Genomic DNA, 18,513 nt, shown 5'->3' with positions numbered 1-18,513 from the left:
AATACTTAGAGCAGCCCGTCTGACACCAACAACCATGCCACGTTCAAAGTCACTTAAATCCCCTTTCTTCCCCATTCTGATGCTCTGTTTGAACTTCAGCAAGTCGTTTTCATCACATCTAGATGCTTAAATGCATTGAGTTGCTTCCATGTGATTGGCTGATTTAGCAATTTGTGTTACCAAGCGATTGAAGAGGTGTACCTAATAAAGCAGCCGGTCAGTGTATTTCAGAAATGGAGAGTTAGATAGAGGAAGGAGTAGAGTCCTTCAGCAGAGCAGAGTATTTCAGCAGAGGAGAGTTAGAGAACAGAGCGGAGTCCTCCAGCAGTGCAGAGTATGTTGCATTTTCAGGGGTTGGAGGATATCAGTCTATGTAGAGGAACAAGGATCTTTGTGGTACAATGGGACATACAGTTGTCTAATGAAGGGGTATATACTGTATTTACAAAGAATTATCATCTGTTTTTGTGCAATTGATCATTCCATCTATTTATGTGTTTTGTAGCCCAATGGTCTCGTGCCCCACGACAATCTTGTGTTGATTAGGATGCGGCCAGATGAGAACGGACGCTTCGGGTTCAACGTAAAGGTAAGAAATGTCGGTTTTTTTGGAGCAATGCTGCTATACAGTATACCGGGGAGCCTGCAGCATGGGAGAGTTATTATGTACATGTCCTACAGGTGTAGATCCAATTGTTTCAGTGAAGATCTCCTAGGTGAAGAGTGATGTGTCAGATTTAGAAGCATCTTTTTAAGGATCAGAAAATTATTTTTCTATTTCAAAGCCAAACTTTGTGCTTTTAGAAATGCATAAACTCTTTTTGGATGCAATCGCCTCCCTCTCCTTTTCCTTCTCCCTGTCCTTCTCCTTCTTCCTTTCCCTCTCCCTATCCCTCTCCTCCTCCTTCCTCTCCCTATCCCTCTCCCTATCAATCTCCTCCTCCTTCCTCTCCCTATCCCTCTCCTCCTTCCTCTCCCTCTCCTCCTTCCTCTCCCTCTCCTCCTTCCTCTCCCTCTCCTCCTCCTCCTTCCTCTCCTTCTCCTTCCTCTCCTCCTCCTCCTCCTTCTTCCCCTCCCTCTCCTCCTCCTCCTTCTCCTCCTTCCTCTCCCCTTCATATCCCTCTCCTGTTTCCTCTCCCACTTGCTATCAATCTCCTCCTTCCTCTCCCACTCGCTATCCATCTCCTCCTTCCTCTCCCCCTCGCTATCCATCTCCTCCTTCCTCTCCCCCTCGCTATCCATCTCCTCCTTCCTCTCCCCCTCGCTATCCATCTCCTCCTTCCTCTCCCCCTCGCTATCCCTCTCCTCCTTCCTCTCCCCCTCGCTATCCCTCTCCTCCTTCCTCTCCCCCTCGCTATCCCTCTCCTCCTTCCTCTCCCCCTCGCTATCCCTCTCCTCCTTCCTCTCCCCCTCGCTATCCCTCTCCTCCTTCCTCTCCCCCTCGCTATCCCTCTCCTGTTTCCTCTCCCCCTCGCTATCCCTCTCCTGTTTCCTCTCCCCCCTCGCTATCCCTCTCCTGTTTCCTCTCCCCCCTCGCTATCCCTCTCCTGTTTCCTCTCCCCCCCGCTATCCCTCTCCTGTTTCCTCTCCCCCTTGCTATCCCTCTCCTGTTTCCTCTCCCCCTCGCTATCCCTCTCCTGTTTCCTCTCCCCCTCGCTATCCCTCTCCTGTTTCCTCTCCCCCTCGCTATCCCTCTCCTGTTTCCTCTCCCCCTCGCTATCCCTCTCCTGTTTCCTCTCCCCCTCGCTATCCCTCTCCTGTTTCCTCTCCCCCTCGCTATCCCTCTCCTGTTTCCTCTCCCCCCTCGCTATCCATCTCTCCTTCCTCTCCCCCTCGCTATCCATCTCCTCCTTCCTCTCCCCCTCGCTATCCATCTCCTCCTTCCTCTCCCCCTCGCTATCCATCTCCTCCTTCCTCTCCCCCTCGCTATCCATCTCCTCCTTCCTCTCCCCCTCGCTATCCATCTCCTCCTTCCTCTCCCCCTCGCTATCCATCTCCTCCTTCCTCTCCCCCTCGCTATCCATCTCCTCCTTCCTCTCCCCCTCGCTATCCCTCTCCTGTTTCCTCTCCCCCTCGCTATCCCTCTCCTGTTTCCTCTCCCCCTCGCTATCCCTCTCCTGTTTCCTCTCCCCCTCGCTATCCCTCTCCTGTTTCCTCTCCCCCTCGCTATCCATCTCCTTCTTCCTCTCTCTCTCTCCTTCTCCCTCTTTAACTCCCTCTCCTCCTTCCTCTCTTTCCTTCCCTCTGCTCCTTCTCCCTCCTCTCCTCCCCTTCCCCCTCTCCCTCCTCTCCTTCCCTTCCCCCTCTCCCTCCTCTCGTCCCCTTCCCCCTCTCCCTCCCTTCCTCCTCTCCCTCCTCCCCTTCCTTCATCTCCCTCCTTCCCTTCCTTCATCTCCCTCCTTCCCTTCCTTCATCTTTCTCTTCCTTCTCCCCCCTCTCTCTCTCTCTCTATCTCTCTCTCTCCCTCTCCCCTTGTACTCTTTCCTCTTCTCCTTGCTTTCTTTCTCCTCCTCTTCCGTCTACTCCCCCCTCTTCCTCCCCCTCTTCTCCTTCCTGTCTTTCTCCTCCTTCCTGTCTTTCTCCTACTTTTCCATCTCCTTCCTCTTCCTTCTCCTCCTTCCTCTTCCTTCTCCTCCTTCTTCTTTCCTCTCCTCCTTCTTCTTCTTTCCTCTCCTCCTTCTTCTTTCCTCTCCTCCTTCTTTCCTCTCCTCCTTCTTCTTTCCTCTCCTTCCTCTTCCCTCTCCTCCTTCTTTCCTCTCCTTCCTCTTCCCTCTCCTCCTTCTTCTTTCCTCTCCTTCCTCTTCCCTCTCCTCCTTCTTCTTTCCTCTCCTTCCTCTTCCCTCTCCTCCTTCTTCTTTCCTCTCCTTCCTCTTCCCACTCCTCCTTCCTCTTCCCACTCCTTTTCTTTCTCTTCCCTCTCCTTTTCTTTCTCTTCCCTCTCCTTTTCTTTCTCCTCCTTCTTCTTCTACTCTCCCCCTTTATCTTCTCCTCCCTCTTTCTTGTCCTTTCCTCATTTTCTCTCTGTCTTCTACCCTGGACACATTCACTGATTTGTGCGATTCAGTTAATATATTTCTATTTTATTGCAGGGTGGATTTGATCAGAAGATGCCAGTGATTGTGTCTCGGGTGGCCCCAGGGACATCGGTACGTCTCCATTTGGTGTACTGGTTGTTAAGGCCACAGTGAACCTTGCTGTTCAGAACTCCTGCTTTGCACACACAGACCTCCCTTACTCACTGTTGTCACTGATTCCTAGTGAACTGACAGACCACATTCTCTGTCCTGCTGCATCTGTGCTGCAAGGGCTTTTTTACTATCTTAAAAGCAAATGTATTGACTTGTATTGACTTTGTTGCATCTGATGTTTGTCTCACCTTTCCCTCCTCCTTCAGGCTGACCTATGTGTCCCACGTCTAAATGAAGGGGATCAGGTTGTACTGATCAACGGACGGGACATTTCTGAGCATACGCATGACCAGGTTGTCATGTTTATCAAGGCGAGCTGTGAGAGGCACTCGGGAGAGCTTGTTCTGCTGGTCCGACCTAACGGTGAGTACTGGTGTCAAGTCTGCTCTTCCACTATGAGCAGGGCAAGGATTTAGGTGGAGTTAGCATAAGAGTCCAACGGTACCTTCCGTTCCTTGGGTGAAGTTTGGTAAATCATATATGTACAGCTCCCAGTACATGAACGTGATTGGTAAGGTGTAGATCTAATCATAAAAACAATGCTCTATATCAGACGTCCCCTATCTGCTTGCCACCACCAGGGACTGGTTTAGTGGAGGACAATTTTTCTGCTGACTGGGTAGGGGGGATTGTGCTAGGGCAATCACACCCTGTGTGGTGACAGATGTTTTACTGCATTGTAAAACATCTGTCACCGCAAGGGCACACAGAAAACAATTGTTTCCTATGTGTCCCATTTACACTGCAATGCAGTCTATGGCTGCACTAAAATGCAGACCTGCTGCATTTTATTGCATCGCACCATGCAGAATCGCATGGCAGTATACAGCAGTGCAGTGCTCTGCTGTACATTGCCATGAATTAAGTGTACGTTTTGTATCTAATGGAAAAGGGAAACGTCTTTTCCCATTTGCACATCTCTGCAAAACCCCTTAAAAGGATTGTAAAGTCTCCTTTTTTTTTTTTTTTTTTCAAATAACAAACATGTTATACTTCCCTCCTCTGTGTAGTTGGTTTTGCACAGAGCAGCCCAGATCCTCCTCTTCTCGGGTCCCTCTTCTGCTCTCCTGGCCCCTCCCTCCTGTTCAGTGCCCCCACAGCAAGCGGCTTGCTCTGGGGACACCCGAGCCGAGTCACAGCTCCCTGTATCCTTTCAGACACGGAACTGTGACCCGGCCCCGCCTTTCTCTATCCTGATTGGCTGAATGATTTTGATTGATGGCAGCAGGAGCCAATCCCACCGCGCTGCTGTCTCAGCCAATGACTCCCAGGCAGTATACACACTCCTGCAACATTGCTGGATAAAGACGGGCTCAGGTAAGTATTTTGGGGGCTGCTCCACACAGAAGGTTTTTTTTTTTATATCCTAATGCATAAAATGCATTGATAAAAAACCTTCTGACTTTACAATCCCTTTACGAAGGTGTAAGCCTCAGCCCGGGCTCCAACCAGGCCACGCCCCAACACATTTCACTCCACCCATGGAGCTTAGTCACCACCATGAGCTCCTTGGGCGGAGTGAAACTCATTGGGGCGTGGCCTGGTTGGAGCCTGGCCACCTTACAGTGTTGTTTTTTTAAGGTGTGTATGCCCTACTGGGGAGATTTTTCTTTTTTTTCCTGGCATGGAGGGAGAACACCAATGAATCCCAAAAATAGGAGGAAGTCTCTACAGTGTGATGGAGATTTCTGCCTATTCAGTTGTTGTTGGAACTTTGCAGATACATTCACTGCTTGTGTTCCTCTGTGTGGTGGGATCTGACCCCTCCTGAATGTGTCATCGGGCAGGTCACATGATAGTACACCCAGACAGAGCCCGCAGTCCATCACCAAGGAGCCAGCTATACAGCGCCTGGCACCTGCTTCTATCTCTATGCATTAATGATTCAGAATCCATTTCTGATTGTTTTCTCTGTGTCCCCAGCGGTTTATGATATCCTGGAAGAGAGGATGGAAAATGAGCCGGACTTCCAATACATCCCGGAGAAGACGCCCAGAGACAGCATTCACTCCGAGGACGATGCCCTGAGGGAGTCGATGATACAGCTGGCTGAGGGTCTGCTCAACGGGACGATCCTGGCACAGTTTGATGTAAGGCTCGCTCTTAGAGATAATTCAGTTATGTGATGATCATCGGGAGCCCAGTCTCTCTATAGGTGTAAAAGAGCTGCCTGCGTCCTAGCAACAAAGGATGCAAATTGGCAAAGCCGCCTTTGCCCTAGCAACAGAGGGATGTTAGCTACCAAAAGCCCCCTGTGTCCTAACAACAGAAAAAAAGCTAGCAAGCATCTGCTGCCTGCATCCTAATAACAGAAGGAGCTAGGCAGCAAAAGCCATCTATGTCATTGCAAGAGAAGGACGCTGGGTGGCAGAAGGCGCCTATGTCCTACCAACAAAAGGGTGCTAGGTGGCTTCCTTCTATCAGTAGTGTGTAGTTAGCAGCACAGTCACCACTGATAGCACATTTTTGGCTCTGAGCAATAGTGGTGGCCAGGAGAGGCCATTTCCTTATACGCTGTAATGCTGTACACCTATAAATATTCCTAAAATGTTACATGCATACAGCAAACAGACCACTTTTTATGCAGGATAAGCTTACCCAAGTAAAATCCTGCATACTCTTTGTTGTATTTTTATACAGCCGTATGCATGAACCTAAAGGCTTGGCTTCTTCATCTTGTGCACTAAACCTTGCCTGCCTTCCTTTCTGCTATCCAATGAGAGTGATCACTGAGGCACTCCGTAGCAGCGCCATGGATATGGTGAGGGTGAAGCTTTGTTTTGATATTAGCTTTTTAGTAACAGAGTTTGCTGTGGATGGAAGAGGGAATCTTGTGGTTGATCAGACCCTCTCCCATTCACAAGCAGTGTAATCAGAGAAAGAACTTTTCTCATTGGAGGAGAGTGCAGGAGGGGGTGTGTCCCCATGGATCATTTTAACCCAGCTGAGCCCAGAGACCTGAAGCTGTAAACCCCCACAGCCCTGGAAGTTGAGCAGCAGGAAGAGGACAGGAAATACTTTGTAGTGAAGATTTCTACAACAGTGTAATCAGTAAAAGATTGTTTCTCATTGGAGCAAAGGGCAGGAGGGGGAGTGTCCCAGTTGCCCGCAGCGCTGGAAGTTCAGCAGCAGGAAGAGGACAGGGCATCCTTTGTAGTGAAGATTTCTACAGCAGTGTAATCAGTGAAAGAACGTTTCTCATTGGAGGAGAGGGCAGGAGGGGACATGTCCCTGTTGGATCATTCTTAGTGATGCTGAGTCTAGAGCTCTGAAGCTGTTAACCCCACAGTGCTTGAAGTTCAGCAACAGGAAGAGGACATAGCAGCCCTGTAGTGAGGATTTCTACAGCAGTGTAATCAGTAAAAAAAAAAAAACTTCTCTTATTGGAGGAGAGAGCAGGAGGGGGCGTGTCCCCACTAAATCATCATTTGTGCAGTTGAGCTCAGAGATCCAAAGCTGTTAACCCCCAAAGAACTGGAAGTTCAGCAGCAGGAAGAGGAGAGGGCAACCCTCTAGTGAGGATTTTAACAGTAGTGTAATGAGTGAAAGAATTTTTCTCATTGGAGGAGAGGGCAGAAGGGGGCGTGTCCCCACTGGATCATCCTTTGTGCAGCTAAGTTCAGAGATCCAAAGCTGTTAACCCCCAAAGAGCTGGAAGTTCAGCAGCAGGAAGAGGAGAGGGCAACCCTGCAGTGAGGATTTTTACAGCAGTCTAATTGATGAAAGAACTTTTCTCATTGGAGGAGAGGGCAGAAGGGGGCGTGTCCCCACTGGATCATCCTTTGTGCAGTTGAGCCCAGAGAGCCAAAGCTGTTAACCCCCAAAGAGCTGGAAGTTCAGCAGCAGGAAGAGGAGAGGGCAACCCTGTAATGCAGTTTTTTTTTTTTTTACAGCAGTCTCATTGGTGAAAGAAATGTTCTCATTGGAGGAGGGGGCGTGTCCCCATTGGATCAACCTTAGTGCAGCTGAGCCTGGAGATCTGAAGCTGTTAACCCCCACAGCGCTGGGAGAGGACAGGGCAGCCCTATAGTGAGATATCTACAGAATCCAGCAGCCTGCACAAGTTCCATTCTTTGGAATGTGCAGAGACCTCTCTGTTTTTTTATTATTGCCCCTTGAGTGTAGATGGAATCTGATGGTTGAAGACTCTCCTTACTGCCACTAATTTCCCCGTCTTTGTCTCTTTTAGCAACTGTACAGGAAGAAGCCCGGGATGACAATGTCTTGTGCCAAATTACCTCAGAACGTCTGTAAGAATCGATACAGAGACATTTCGCCTTGTAAGTGACCGTGGATTGTGTGTGTGAAATACAGCACTGAAACTCTGCTGCCACCTATTGATAAAATGACTAACTGCGGCTCTTCATCTGCAGTGGGACTACAAGTCCCAGCACGCACTACCGTCCATAGGTGGCAGTGCACCTTGGAGTGTTTGCTTGCACAACAGCTGAAGAGTCGCAGGCTACACAAGTCTTTTATGGAGCTGAGGGCAATATAAGGCGGCAGAAATACAAAACTCACAGTTTTTGGCTCATTGCCTGGGAGGGCGGTACTCAGAACCCGGCAACACAGATTACAAGCTTTCAGTCAGTTGAGAAAATAAGCAAGTCAACAACTAATGGCATTTTATGACCAGCTGTGTGCAGAAGATGAACAATGGGGGGGCGGGCTTTAAAGGCATAGTCCGCCAATAGCTAAACTTTAGTAATTGCATAAGCATTGATATAATAAAAAAATGTGTTTACTATAGAGCATTGCGGTCAGTACATCAGGATCTGTCAGTGTTTACAGGGGCGTAACTATAGGGGTTGCAATTGCAACCGGGCCCCATGCTCCAGGGGGCCTGTGCGGCTCCCCTGTACACCTGGATAGGAGGGGTGGCGGGGGCAGCATGTAGAGAAATCACTGTCCTCCTTTTTCCTCCTGTAGCTGCAGGAGGAAAATGGAGGGGATTGGTTCCTCTGTATGCTGCCCCCGCCACTCCTCCTATCCACTTCACTTATGTTCTGCTGTCCCTGGGCCCCTGTGTGCTTCCCTGGTACCCCCCCCCCCCCCCTGCGCTCCCTCCACTCTCCTGCCGGCTGCTGCAGGGGATGTGTCACAATAGAGAACCAGGAAGGTGTCGGTAAATATGTAATATACCAGCTCCTTCCTTTTCTGAATGGACAGAGTCATAGTCAGTCACTAAAAAAATAAAAAATAATACAATTAAAATACCCAAAAATAAAAAATACTGACACCGGTGGGTGAATTTCCAGGATCGCAAAGGTCACACTTGTGACCGGGCCCTGGCATTCCACCACCATAGGGAGGCCCCAAGATGGCAGGAAGGGGGCCCACTGCAGAACTGGTGAAAGAGCCCCACTGCAGGACCGTAATAAAGGGCCCCGCAACGAGAGTAAAGGGCCCCAGGATCAGTGGGAAGAGCCCCAGGCTTGAAGGGAAGGGTCCCGGCCAGGGTCCAGGGGGGACCTTCATGGTTTCTTGCACTGGGGCCCTGAAGGTTCTAGTTCAGCTCTGAGTGTTTACCTCCGGCCTCAGATCTGTATGGAGGTACAGACCTGGTTGGAGCAAGTGCCACTGATGCTGAATTGCAGAGTAACGATGAGCCGATTGCTTTAAACAAGTCCTATGTGCCGCAGTGGCAGATGGAACTTGTAGTCCGCCTACACAGCTAGTTTGGATTCTACAGCCTTGTTAAAGGGTTAGTTCACCTTTACAGAAAAAATGTGAATTAACACTGGATACACTCCCTAACCCCCTGCTCCCCGCTCTACTTACCTCCACGGTTGCTGAGCTGTCAATCATTCGGGTCTATCCTGGAAGCACTGAAAGAGAAGAGTGTGGATTTCAAATCCCTGAACCGCTGGAATGGCTGCGGGGGTGCTGATCTCTTGGCAGCCCCAGAAGTACAGCGGTGACTTGGGGGGGGGGGGGGGGGCTGAAATTTCAGTTTAGTTCACTTTTACATTTTTTTTCTGTAAATGTGAACTCCTCATTTCATGTAAAAAGATTAAAAAAAGCATATTCATGTATAACAGTGGTGGTCAGCTGTAAAATTATAGAGGGTCTCAAGTCCGGTCCCTGACCCCTTCCAGGGTCGCAAAATAACAGCGCGTTTTCATACCTTAGCACCCAAAACTTTGCTCCGGCTGCATTTTTTTTTTTAAGTGTATCACAATGCACACTAATATTGGAGTACAATAACACCCAGCATCAATTTCCGTAAGTCCAATATTAACCAACAGCATTGATGTCATAGGACCAGTGTTAATTTTGGCAGCACATTTCAATTTAGTTTTAATTATAGTCTTTTGACTAAAATCCTATTTCTCTTACGTCCTCCGACAGTCGCCGCCTCTTCATATTCGTCACATATGGGGTATTAGACTTTGCTCCGAAGGAGTAGCTAGGCAACAGAATGTTAACAATAAAGCTTTAACATATCCCACCCTCAAGGGGTGGTCCCCTCAGTCAATACCCTCCTACTTCCTGCAACCATATCTCAGTTTTAATGTCTAGCTTGTCAGGAGTGGCTGGCTCTCTCTGTGCTGGGACTTTTTGTCCCAGACTCTTTCTTCTTTTTGATTTTTGTTTGAGTTTTCTCTCTACCTTTACTTAGCTGTTATTTTTGTCAGCATTAGTTAGTTCTTCGGACGAAGAGGATCATGCGGACTGGGTCTCGGGCTGATCCCCCTGGTCGCAGGTCGTGGGTCAGTGGCTTCCCAGTCTGCCATCGAGCGTTCAGCCAGGTAACGCTCCTGGCACGGTGAACGACCCATCCCTGTTCGGTGCAGGGATGATTGGTGAGGTGGCTACCTCACCGGACGCTGTGCGGTTTCTGAACCGCCATTGTGTGCGTCTTGATTTGCGACTCTCCCTGCCTCATGTGCAGCGGCTTGTTCGCCTGTGCGGGTTCCCCACGCCATGTGAGGTAAGTGTATCTATGTGGGGACCTGTCTGTCTGGGGGGGGTCTCAGTCTGGGACTGTGTAACCTGCCTTTAATCACACTGCTTGTCTCCCTATATCTCGGCTGCATGCTGTGGGCTGCAAGGGGGGGGGGGAGCTGTATGACACTGAGTATGTCAGGCTGGGCAGTGTGAGGAGCTGTGTGCTGTGGGGCATGTTTTTAATGGCATGCTGGGGCATATACAGCGATCGCTGCGGCGATCTAACATGTATCCATATTTTGGGATAATTTTGTGTGTGATTTTATGCACTGTGGAGCGGCGATTTCGGCGCCAAACGGCGCCATTTTACCGGCGCCCACTCCGGCCGCATGGTTTACATGCACGGCGGCCATTTTCTTGTAGCCTCCATAGGCTTACATAGAGCGCCCTGGCAGCATCACTTCCTCTCTCCTGGAAGCACCGATCGAGGCAGCAGCAGCAGCGGAGTCTCCTCAGGTTTTATCCTTCTATTCCTGTGTTCCATTGCCTGTATTCAGTCTGTATATTCCCTGTGGGGGTCTCATTGTGCCTGAGTGTGGTGCGGTGGGCTGCGCTTGCCGCGCTTGCTGTAAGGGGGCAGTTAACCCTTGGTTGTCTGGCATACAGGGGCAATGGATTCTCAGGAGGGCAAGTTTCCCACAGTATTGGTGGAAAGCCAGGGGACCGCTGTTTCCCCCCCAGGGGGGGATTTAGCCACTATTGTGGCTGGCCTTGCTGCACAGGTGCAAATGCTGGTGGCTGCTCAATCTACTAAACGGCCCAGAGTTGCTCTGTCCTCTGATTCTGAGGGTGAAGGTGATGGGGCTGTTCTGGCGGGGACCCCCCTATCGGGGTCCCGCTCCTCTCTTGATCTAGTGGGGTCTGAGGTAGAGGCTGAAGTTGAGGGGGTTGATAATTCTCCCCCTGGCTCGCCTGAAGAGCTTGCAATCATGGATGAGTTGATTGCTTCCATTAAGCAGACGCTACGTTTGCAGGACGAGGTGTGTCCCCCAGCTGCCTTGGCGGCTTATGGGACGCAAAGAAAACGCAGGACGCCGCAGGTTTTTCCCTGCAATGCTGATTTTCAGCGCGCTGTTAAGGACCAATGGCGCGATTTGCGCAAGCCTTTTGCGGTACCAAGTAAATTCAAGCTGCGTTATCCTTTCTCGCCTGCCACTGATGAACGGTGGTGTGTGCCTCCGCCAGTGGATCATGCTATTGCGGTTTTGAACAAAGCCACTGCGATCCCTGCAGAGGGATCCCCTATTTTCCGTGATGCCACGGATAGGAGACTGGAGTCTCTTGCCCGTCATACTTATTCTGTTACGGGTTCTATGCTTAAGGCTCTGTTTGCTTCTCTCATGGCGGCCCAGGCGATCGCAAGTTGGACGCAGATGCTTAGGCGCGTCCTAGTGGCCGATTCGGCCTCAGCGGCGACCCTGGATATGGTGGATCAGATCCACCAGGGTGTCATGTATCTGTGTGATGCGGACCTGGACCTGATTCCGTTGGCCGCGCGTGTGCACAGCGTGGCGGTGTTGTCTCGCCGCCTGGTTTGGTTGAAATGTTGGTCGGTGGACCAATCTTCACGTAAAACCTTAGCCAATCTGCCTTATGATGGGTCTCGCCTTTTTGGGGAGTCCCTGGATGTGTTGATTAAGGGGATTACCGGGGGTAAGAGCACTCTCTTGCCCCATTTCCCCAAGGCTAAGGGGGCTTCTGGGAAGAAGCATGCTAATTTTCGGCCCCCTCAGGGGTCCTTTCGTGCCTTTCGGCCGCACTACAAGGGCAAACCGTTCAAGGGCCAGGGCTCTCAGAAGAAACCCTGGTCTGGAAAACAGAAGTCCGGCCAATCCGGACCTGCGGCCCATAACAGTTCGGCCTGAAGGGGCGCCCTCACCCAGTTTTGGGGTGGGGGGACGCTTGCTCGGTTTTCTTCAGCCCTGGTTGGCCCGTGTGCGGGACAGATGGGTTCTGGAAATCGTTCGATCTGGTTACAAGATCGAGTTTCTCTCTCGGCCAGAGAGCAGATTTTTTCCCTCAAATCTACAACTGTCTCCGGAGCGCCTGCGGGATCTGCACCTGGCGGTGCGGGACCTGAGGGCTCAGGGAGTGGTGGTTCCGGTGCCTCATCGGGACAGATTTCGGGGGTTTTATTCCAATCTGTTCACTGTGCCCAGAAAGGAGGGCAAGGTTCGTCCAATTCTGGACTTGAAAGCTCTGAACCGCTCTGTGAGGGTTCGCATGTTCCGCATGGAATCCCTGCGCTCGGTGGTGGCTGCCCTGGTTCCGGGGGAATTCATGGCCTCCATCGATTTGAAGGATGCGTATCTTCACATCCCCATATTCGAAGGTCATCAGAGATACCTTCGATTTGCCATTGCGGAGGATCACGACCAGTTCGTGGCGTTGCCCTTTGGGCTCGCCTCGGCTCCGCGGGTCTTCACCAAGGTGCTTGCACCGGTTCTGGCATTATTGAGAGCCCAGGGCATTTCTGTCCTGGGGTATCTGGACGACATTCTGATTCGGTCTGCGACCAGTCAGGGTCTGGAGAAGGACCTGTCTGTCACGATGCAAACTCTGCAGGAGTTCGGTTGGACGATAAATGTTCCAAAGTCGACACTGAGTCCGTCGGTTCGTCTTCCCTATCTGGGAATGATACTGGACTCGGTGCAGGCGAGGGTCTTCCTGCCGGAAGACAAACTCAGGACTCTTCAGGAGGAAGTCAGGTCCCTCAGGGACGTTCCGAACTCGTCTCTGCGGACGTGTATGAGATGTCTGGGATTGATGGTCTCGGCTTTCGAGGCGATTCCTTTCGCGCAGTTTCACACGCGGGGTCTCCAGGCGGAGATCTTGTCCAAGTGGGACGGGCGACCTCAGTCTCTGGATCTTCAGATCTCGTTGAGTCATCGCACCAGGGAAAACCTTCTGTGGTGGCTCCAGTCCCCGTTGGTGTCCGGGGGCAAGTCGTTTCGTCCGATCTCGTGGACGATAATCACCACGGATGCCAGCCTGTCGGGCTGGGGTGGTGTCCTGGGCGTTCTGTCCGCCCAGGGGACCTGGTCGGAGGGGGAGTCTTCCCTCCCGATCAACATTCTGGAATTGCGTGCGATAAGGCTCTGTCTTCATCGCTGGACGGACCGGCTGCAGGGCTGCCCGGTTCGGGTGCAGACGGACAATGCCACGGCGGTGGCCTACATCAACCACCAAGGGGGCACCAGGAGTGCCCGAGCGGCTCGAGAAGTGGCCGACATTCTGTCTTGGGCCGAGACTCATGTCCCGGCGATAACGGCGGTTCACATTCCGGGAGTGGAGAACTGGCAGGCGGACTATCTGAGTCGCCAGACCCTGGATCAGGGGGAATGGTCTCTCCACCCGGCTGTCTTCCAGATGTTGTGCGCGAAGTGGGGTCTTCCAGATGTGGACCTGTTCGCGTCTCGCCTCAACTACAAGGTGAAGAGGTTCGTGGCAAGGACGCGCGACCCTCGGGCAGACGCGTCGGACGCGTTAGTGGCCCCGTGGCATCGGTACAGGCTGATGTACGCGTTTCCACCGATTCAGTTGCTGTCCCGGTTCCTTCGCAGGTTACACTCGGAACGCAGCACGGTGATTCTTGTGGCACCGGACTGGCCTCGCCGGTCCTGGTACGCAGACCTCGTGAATCTGGCGGTCGACGCCCCCTGGCGTCTGCCTCTTCGGGACGATCTACTGTCTCAAGGACCGATTTACCATCCTGCTTTACAGTCGCTGGCTTTGACGGCCTGGCTGTTGAGACCGAGGTCCTGAAGGAGAAGGGTCTCTCTCCAGAGGTTGTTCATACCTTGATCAACGCGAGGAAGTCTTCCTCGGGAAAGGTTTATTACCGTACTTGGAAGGCCTATTTTGCCTGGTGTGAGTCCAGGGGGTTTTCACCCCGCACGTACTCGGTTTCCCGTGTGCTGTCTTTCCTTCAGACGGGTGTCGATCAGCGTTTGGCGCTGGCTACGATAAAGGGTCAGGTGTCTGCGCTGGCCGTTCTGTTTCAACGTCCCGTGGCTTCCAACTCCTTGGTTGGCACTTTTATTCAGGGTGTGCGGCATCTGGTTCCTCCTAGGAGGGATCCCTTGCCCCCTTGGGACTTGAATCTAGTCCTGTCTGTGTTACAACGTGCTCCTTTTGAACAGATCAGGGAGATCTCGTTGTCTATGTTGTCCAAAAAGGTCGCCTTTTTGGTGGCGATCACTTCGGCTCGCAGAGTGTCGGAACTGGCGGCTTTGTCCTGCAAGTCTCCGTACCTGGTTGTTCATTTGGATGAGGTGGTCTTGCGACCTAATCCTTCTTTTCTGCCGAAACGAGTTTCGGAATTCCATCTTAACGAGGATATTGTTTTGCCTTCGTTGTGCACGAAGCCTAAACATCCAAAGGAGGTGAGATTGCATTCTCTGGATGTTGTTTGGGCGATTAGGGTTTACCTTAAATCGACTGAGTCTTTTCGAAAGACGGACTCCTTGTTTGTTCTTCCAGAGGGTCCTCGGAAGGGCATGGCGGCTTCCGCCTCTACCATTGCCAAATGGATCAGGCAGACCATTGAACAGGCCTATGCCTTGCAGGGGAAGGTTCCCCCTGTGCCTGTGAAGGCGCACTCTACTAGATCCCTGAGTACGTCTTGGGCCTGTCGTCATGGGGCTTCTGTAGCCCAGGTGTGTAAGGCGGCGACTTGGTCGACCGTACACACTTTCACAAAATTCTACAAAGTAGATGTTCAGGCATCGGCGGATGCTTCCTTTGGCCGCAAGGTTCTTAGTGCGGCTGTTCCCTAGGGTCCCTTGTTGGGGACTCCTGGCTGTTGGGATAAGTTTTGTATCCCCTGGTTTTTTGTCTTTTCCTGGGTTGTTGCTCCTGTTGAGCACTTATTTTTGCTGTTGCCCAGCTGGTTTCCTTCCTTTGGTAAGGTTCCTTTCTTTGATGTGGAGACTGCGTTGCCTTTCGGCGCGGATGCGTTTCCCACCCCTCATGTTTGCACTGCTTTGGGACGTCCCCATATGTGACGAATATGAAGAGGCGGCGACTGTCGGAGGACGTAAGAGAAAACGGAATTTTTGTAAAATCTTACCTGTAAAATTCCTTTCTCTGAGTCCTCCGACAGTCGCCGCCCCCGCCCCTCTTTTGGGGTTTGAATGTATACTCTACTGCTATTCCACTAAAACTGAGATATGGTTGCAGGAAGTAGGAGGGTATTGACTGAGGGGACCACCCCTTGAGGGTGGGATATGTTAAAGCTTTATTGTTAACATATTCTGTTGCCTAGCTACTCCTTCGGAGCAAAGTCTAATACCCCATATGTGACGAATATGAAGAGGCGGCGACTGTCGGAGGACTCAGAGAAAGGAATTTTACAGGTAAGATTTTACAAAAATTCCGTTTTTAGTTTTAGTCGTATTTTAGTCATCTAAATTGTTTAGTTTTGGTCATATTTTAGTCAACTAAAATCTCCAGCACATTTTAGTCTAATTAAATCTCATACATTTTAGTCATCTACAAATCAAATGTGTTTAGGTAAATTGTAATTCATTATTTAAACATTTCTCTAGGTTTTTCAAACAAATTATATACTCCTGGAGTAAAAATCTAATAATATGTTATTATTTAGGGCCGGTTCACACTTCTGCGAGTGCGCCGATCGCATGTAATTCGGAGCACACTGCTCCTTCATTACATGCGATCGGAGGTGCGGATGCGAATTTAGCCATACACTTTGTATGGCTGAATTCGCATGGTATCCGCACCAAACTCGCACATGACCCTTTTTTTCCAGCCGCATCAGGATCGGATCGCACAGTGGTTCACACTTGTGCGATCCGATCCTGTGCGAACTGTCAGATCGCACTGCGATATGCGATCAAACTGGGGGTGTCGTTAACATTTCATTGACACCCCCAGCGTATCGCATATGGCAGTGTGAACTGCCAGAGGTGCGTTTGCGATGCGGGAACAGGCTGCGAATTCGCAGCCTTCCCGCATCGCATAAGTGTGACCCGGGACTTGTGGTATTAAGGTTTCAACATGCACTACAGACACAGATAAGTCATTGTGATAGATAACATCTTTATAAATAAAACAGTTTCATAAACAAAGAAAAATATTGCATTTTGACAAACAGAAGTGCAGCTTTGAAATACAAAAAAAAAAAACCTGTAAACTGTATCGGCTGTACTGTCATCGCACATATTACCTGAATATATTACCAGCATTAAAAATTAAGAAAGAATATCAGAAAAGCCTTTTTCCTAATGTTTTTCCTCTTTCAGCAGCTTAGTAGATGCCCCCTACTTATGCTGGAGTGCAATACATGTTTAAACTTTATTCTGCTATTATTACCGGCTTTGGATGGAATTGTGTTGCTGATTTAGGCCAGCAGAGGAGGGTTAATTTTGATGTCAATTTTCAATTTAGTTTTAGTCGTATTTTAGTCATCTGAATTGTGTTAGTCGTATTTTAGTTGACTAAAACAGTGTTAATTTAGTCGACCAAATTAACACTGCATAGGACGCAATAGTAGCCCCCAGTATTGGTGTCATTAAATGAAGTAATAGCCCCCAACATTGGTGTCAGTGGACGCAGTAATAACCCCCAGCATTTGTGTCGGTGAGTGCAATAATAACCCCCCAGCACTGGCGTCAGTAAGTGCAATAATAACTTCCAGCATTGGTGTCAGTGGATGCAGTAGTAGCCCCCCCCCCCAGCATTGGTGTCAGTGGATGCAATATTAGCCCCCAGCTTTGGTGTCAGTGTATGTAATAATAACTTCTAGCATTGGTGTCAGTGGACGCAGTAATAGCCCCCCAGTGTGTGCTGGGATGTATAAGATGCACGCTACGATTCAGGGCGAGGGGGGGGGGGTGGATTTGGTTTTGAGGATAATGCTTTATAAAATGTTTCACTTTACACCCTAAATATAAATGTAATGTAAAACAGGGTAAAAATAAAAAAAGTGGACTTTTCCTTTAAGCGCAGTCTGACCTGATAGAAATGATCACTAGTCCTTCTGGGATGGTGAACGCTGACCCCGACCTTATCCAACAAGAGCAATTAGATCATATATGTCTGTATCTAATCAGAAGTTCTCTGCAGCGTGTCCTCTGCCCAGCCTCTGTCCATCATCCATTCCCTTCTCTCCCTCTGTCTGTCATTCCCCCTTCCTCTGTTCCTCCTTCCTGAGCGTCCTGCTCTGTCCACCCATCCCTCCTCACTTTTTCCTCTGCGTTACTCCTCTCTCTAATTTTCCATTTAATCCCTCCCGGCCCAGAGAAGAAGAACAGGTCATTTATTATTCTTTCTTTTCTGAGGGATTATTACAGGCAGAGGGGCAATAAGGGTGAACCATCCGGTTTTATTCCAATTTTTATTGACATTTCTGCAGTTTAACCACTTGACTCCCAGGGCTTTTTCTGACACTTCTCTCTAACATGTAAAAATCTGTATTTTTTGCTAGAATATTAACTAGAACCCCCAAACGGGGTGTATATATATATATATATATATATATATATATGTGTGTGTGTATCTATATATGTGTGTGTGTATCTATATATGTATGTGTATATATAATATATAAATCTTTTTTTATTTTTTTTTAAGCAGAGGCCATAGAGTAGGGGTCTCCAAACTTTCTAAGCAAAGGGCTGGTTTATTGTCCTTCTAAATATATATAATTTATTGTCCTTCAGACTTTAGGGGGGCTGGACTGTGCTCAGCGGGAGTGGAAATGTTCCTGGCATCAGTAAGAGTAAACTTGGCCACATTTGGTATTAGAGGGAGGAATAGTGCCCCATTACTGGTGTCAGTACGAGAAATGGTGCCCCATTGTTGGTGTCAAATGGCAGAATAGTATCTCCTATCCGTGGGAGGAATAGTGTCCCAAGGGCCGGATAAAGGCAAGCAAAGGGCCGCAGTTTGGAAACCACTGCCCTAGAGAATAAATTGGTGGGTTTTGCAATTTTTTATGTCGCAGGGTATTTGCGCAGTCGTTTTTGAAACGCAATTTAACCACCTGAGGACCGGGCCTATTTCTGACACTTATTGCTTACAAGTTAAAATCAGTTATTTTTTGCTAGAAAATTACTTGGAACTAGTGATCGAATGAAATCAGTTTTGCCGATACCGATATTTTGGCCAATGCATATCGATATCGGCCGATATGCGCCGATATTTTCGTACATTTTAAAAGAAAAATGTTTTTTTACATGACAGGTACTCTTTTGGAGGGATCTGGGGATACAAAAGACCCCAAACCCCTCCTCTGCACTTAAAGCATTCAAAATGCCATGTTTGGCTGTTTTGAATGCTGTCACTTTTTTAAATCTGGCGCCAGTACCAGGAAGTGATGTCATGACATCACTTCTGGGTTTTTGCATTG

General features: G+C 49.6%; 1 protein-coding gene across 2 annotated transcripts in view; it reads left to right on the top strand.

The window, feature by feature from the left end:
* Positions 1 to 18,513, top strand: part of PTPN4 (protein tyrosine phosphatase non-receptor type 4) — a 215,690-nt gene that overhangs the window by 161,393 nt on the left and 35,784 nt on the right. For both annotated transcript variants that reach the window (XM_082261048.1, XM_082261049.1), the window contains exons 17-21: positions 506 to 589; positions 3,090 to 3,146; positions 3,395 to 3,551; positions 5,112 to 5,278; positions 7,378 to 7,468. In XM_082261048.1, the coding sequence (XP_082117174.1) occupies positions 506 to 589; positions 3,090 to 3,146; positions 3,395 to 3,551; positions 5,112 to 5,278; positions 7,378 to 7,468 (556 nt within the window). The remainder of the gene's footprint in view (positions 1 to 505; positions 590 to 3,089; positions 3,147 to 3,394; positions 3,552 to 5,111; positions 5,279 to 7,377; positions 7,469 to 18,513) is intronic.

This window comes from Pelophylax lessonae, assembly GCF_965119305.1.
Source record: "Pelophylax lessonae genome assembly, chromosome: 6".
In the NCBI taxonomy this organism is placed as follows: domain Eukaryota; kingdom Metazoa; phylum Chordata; class Amphibia; order Anura; family Ranidae; genus Pelophylax; species Pelophylax lessonae.
The sequence above is the reverse complement of the archived record's forward strand: the minus strand, read 5'-3'. Positions and strand labels throughout refer to the sequence as shown.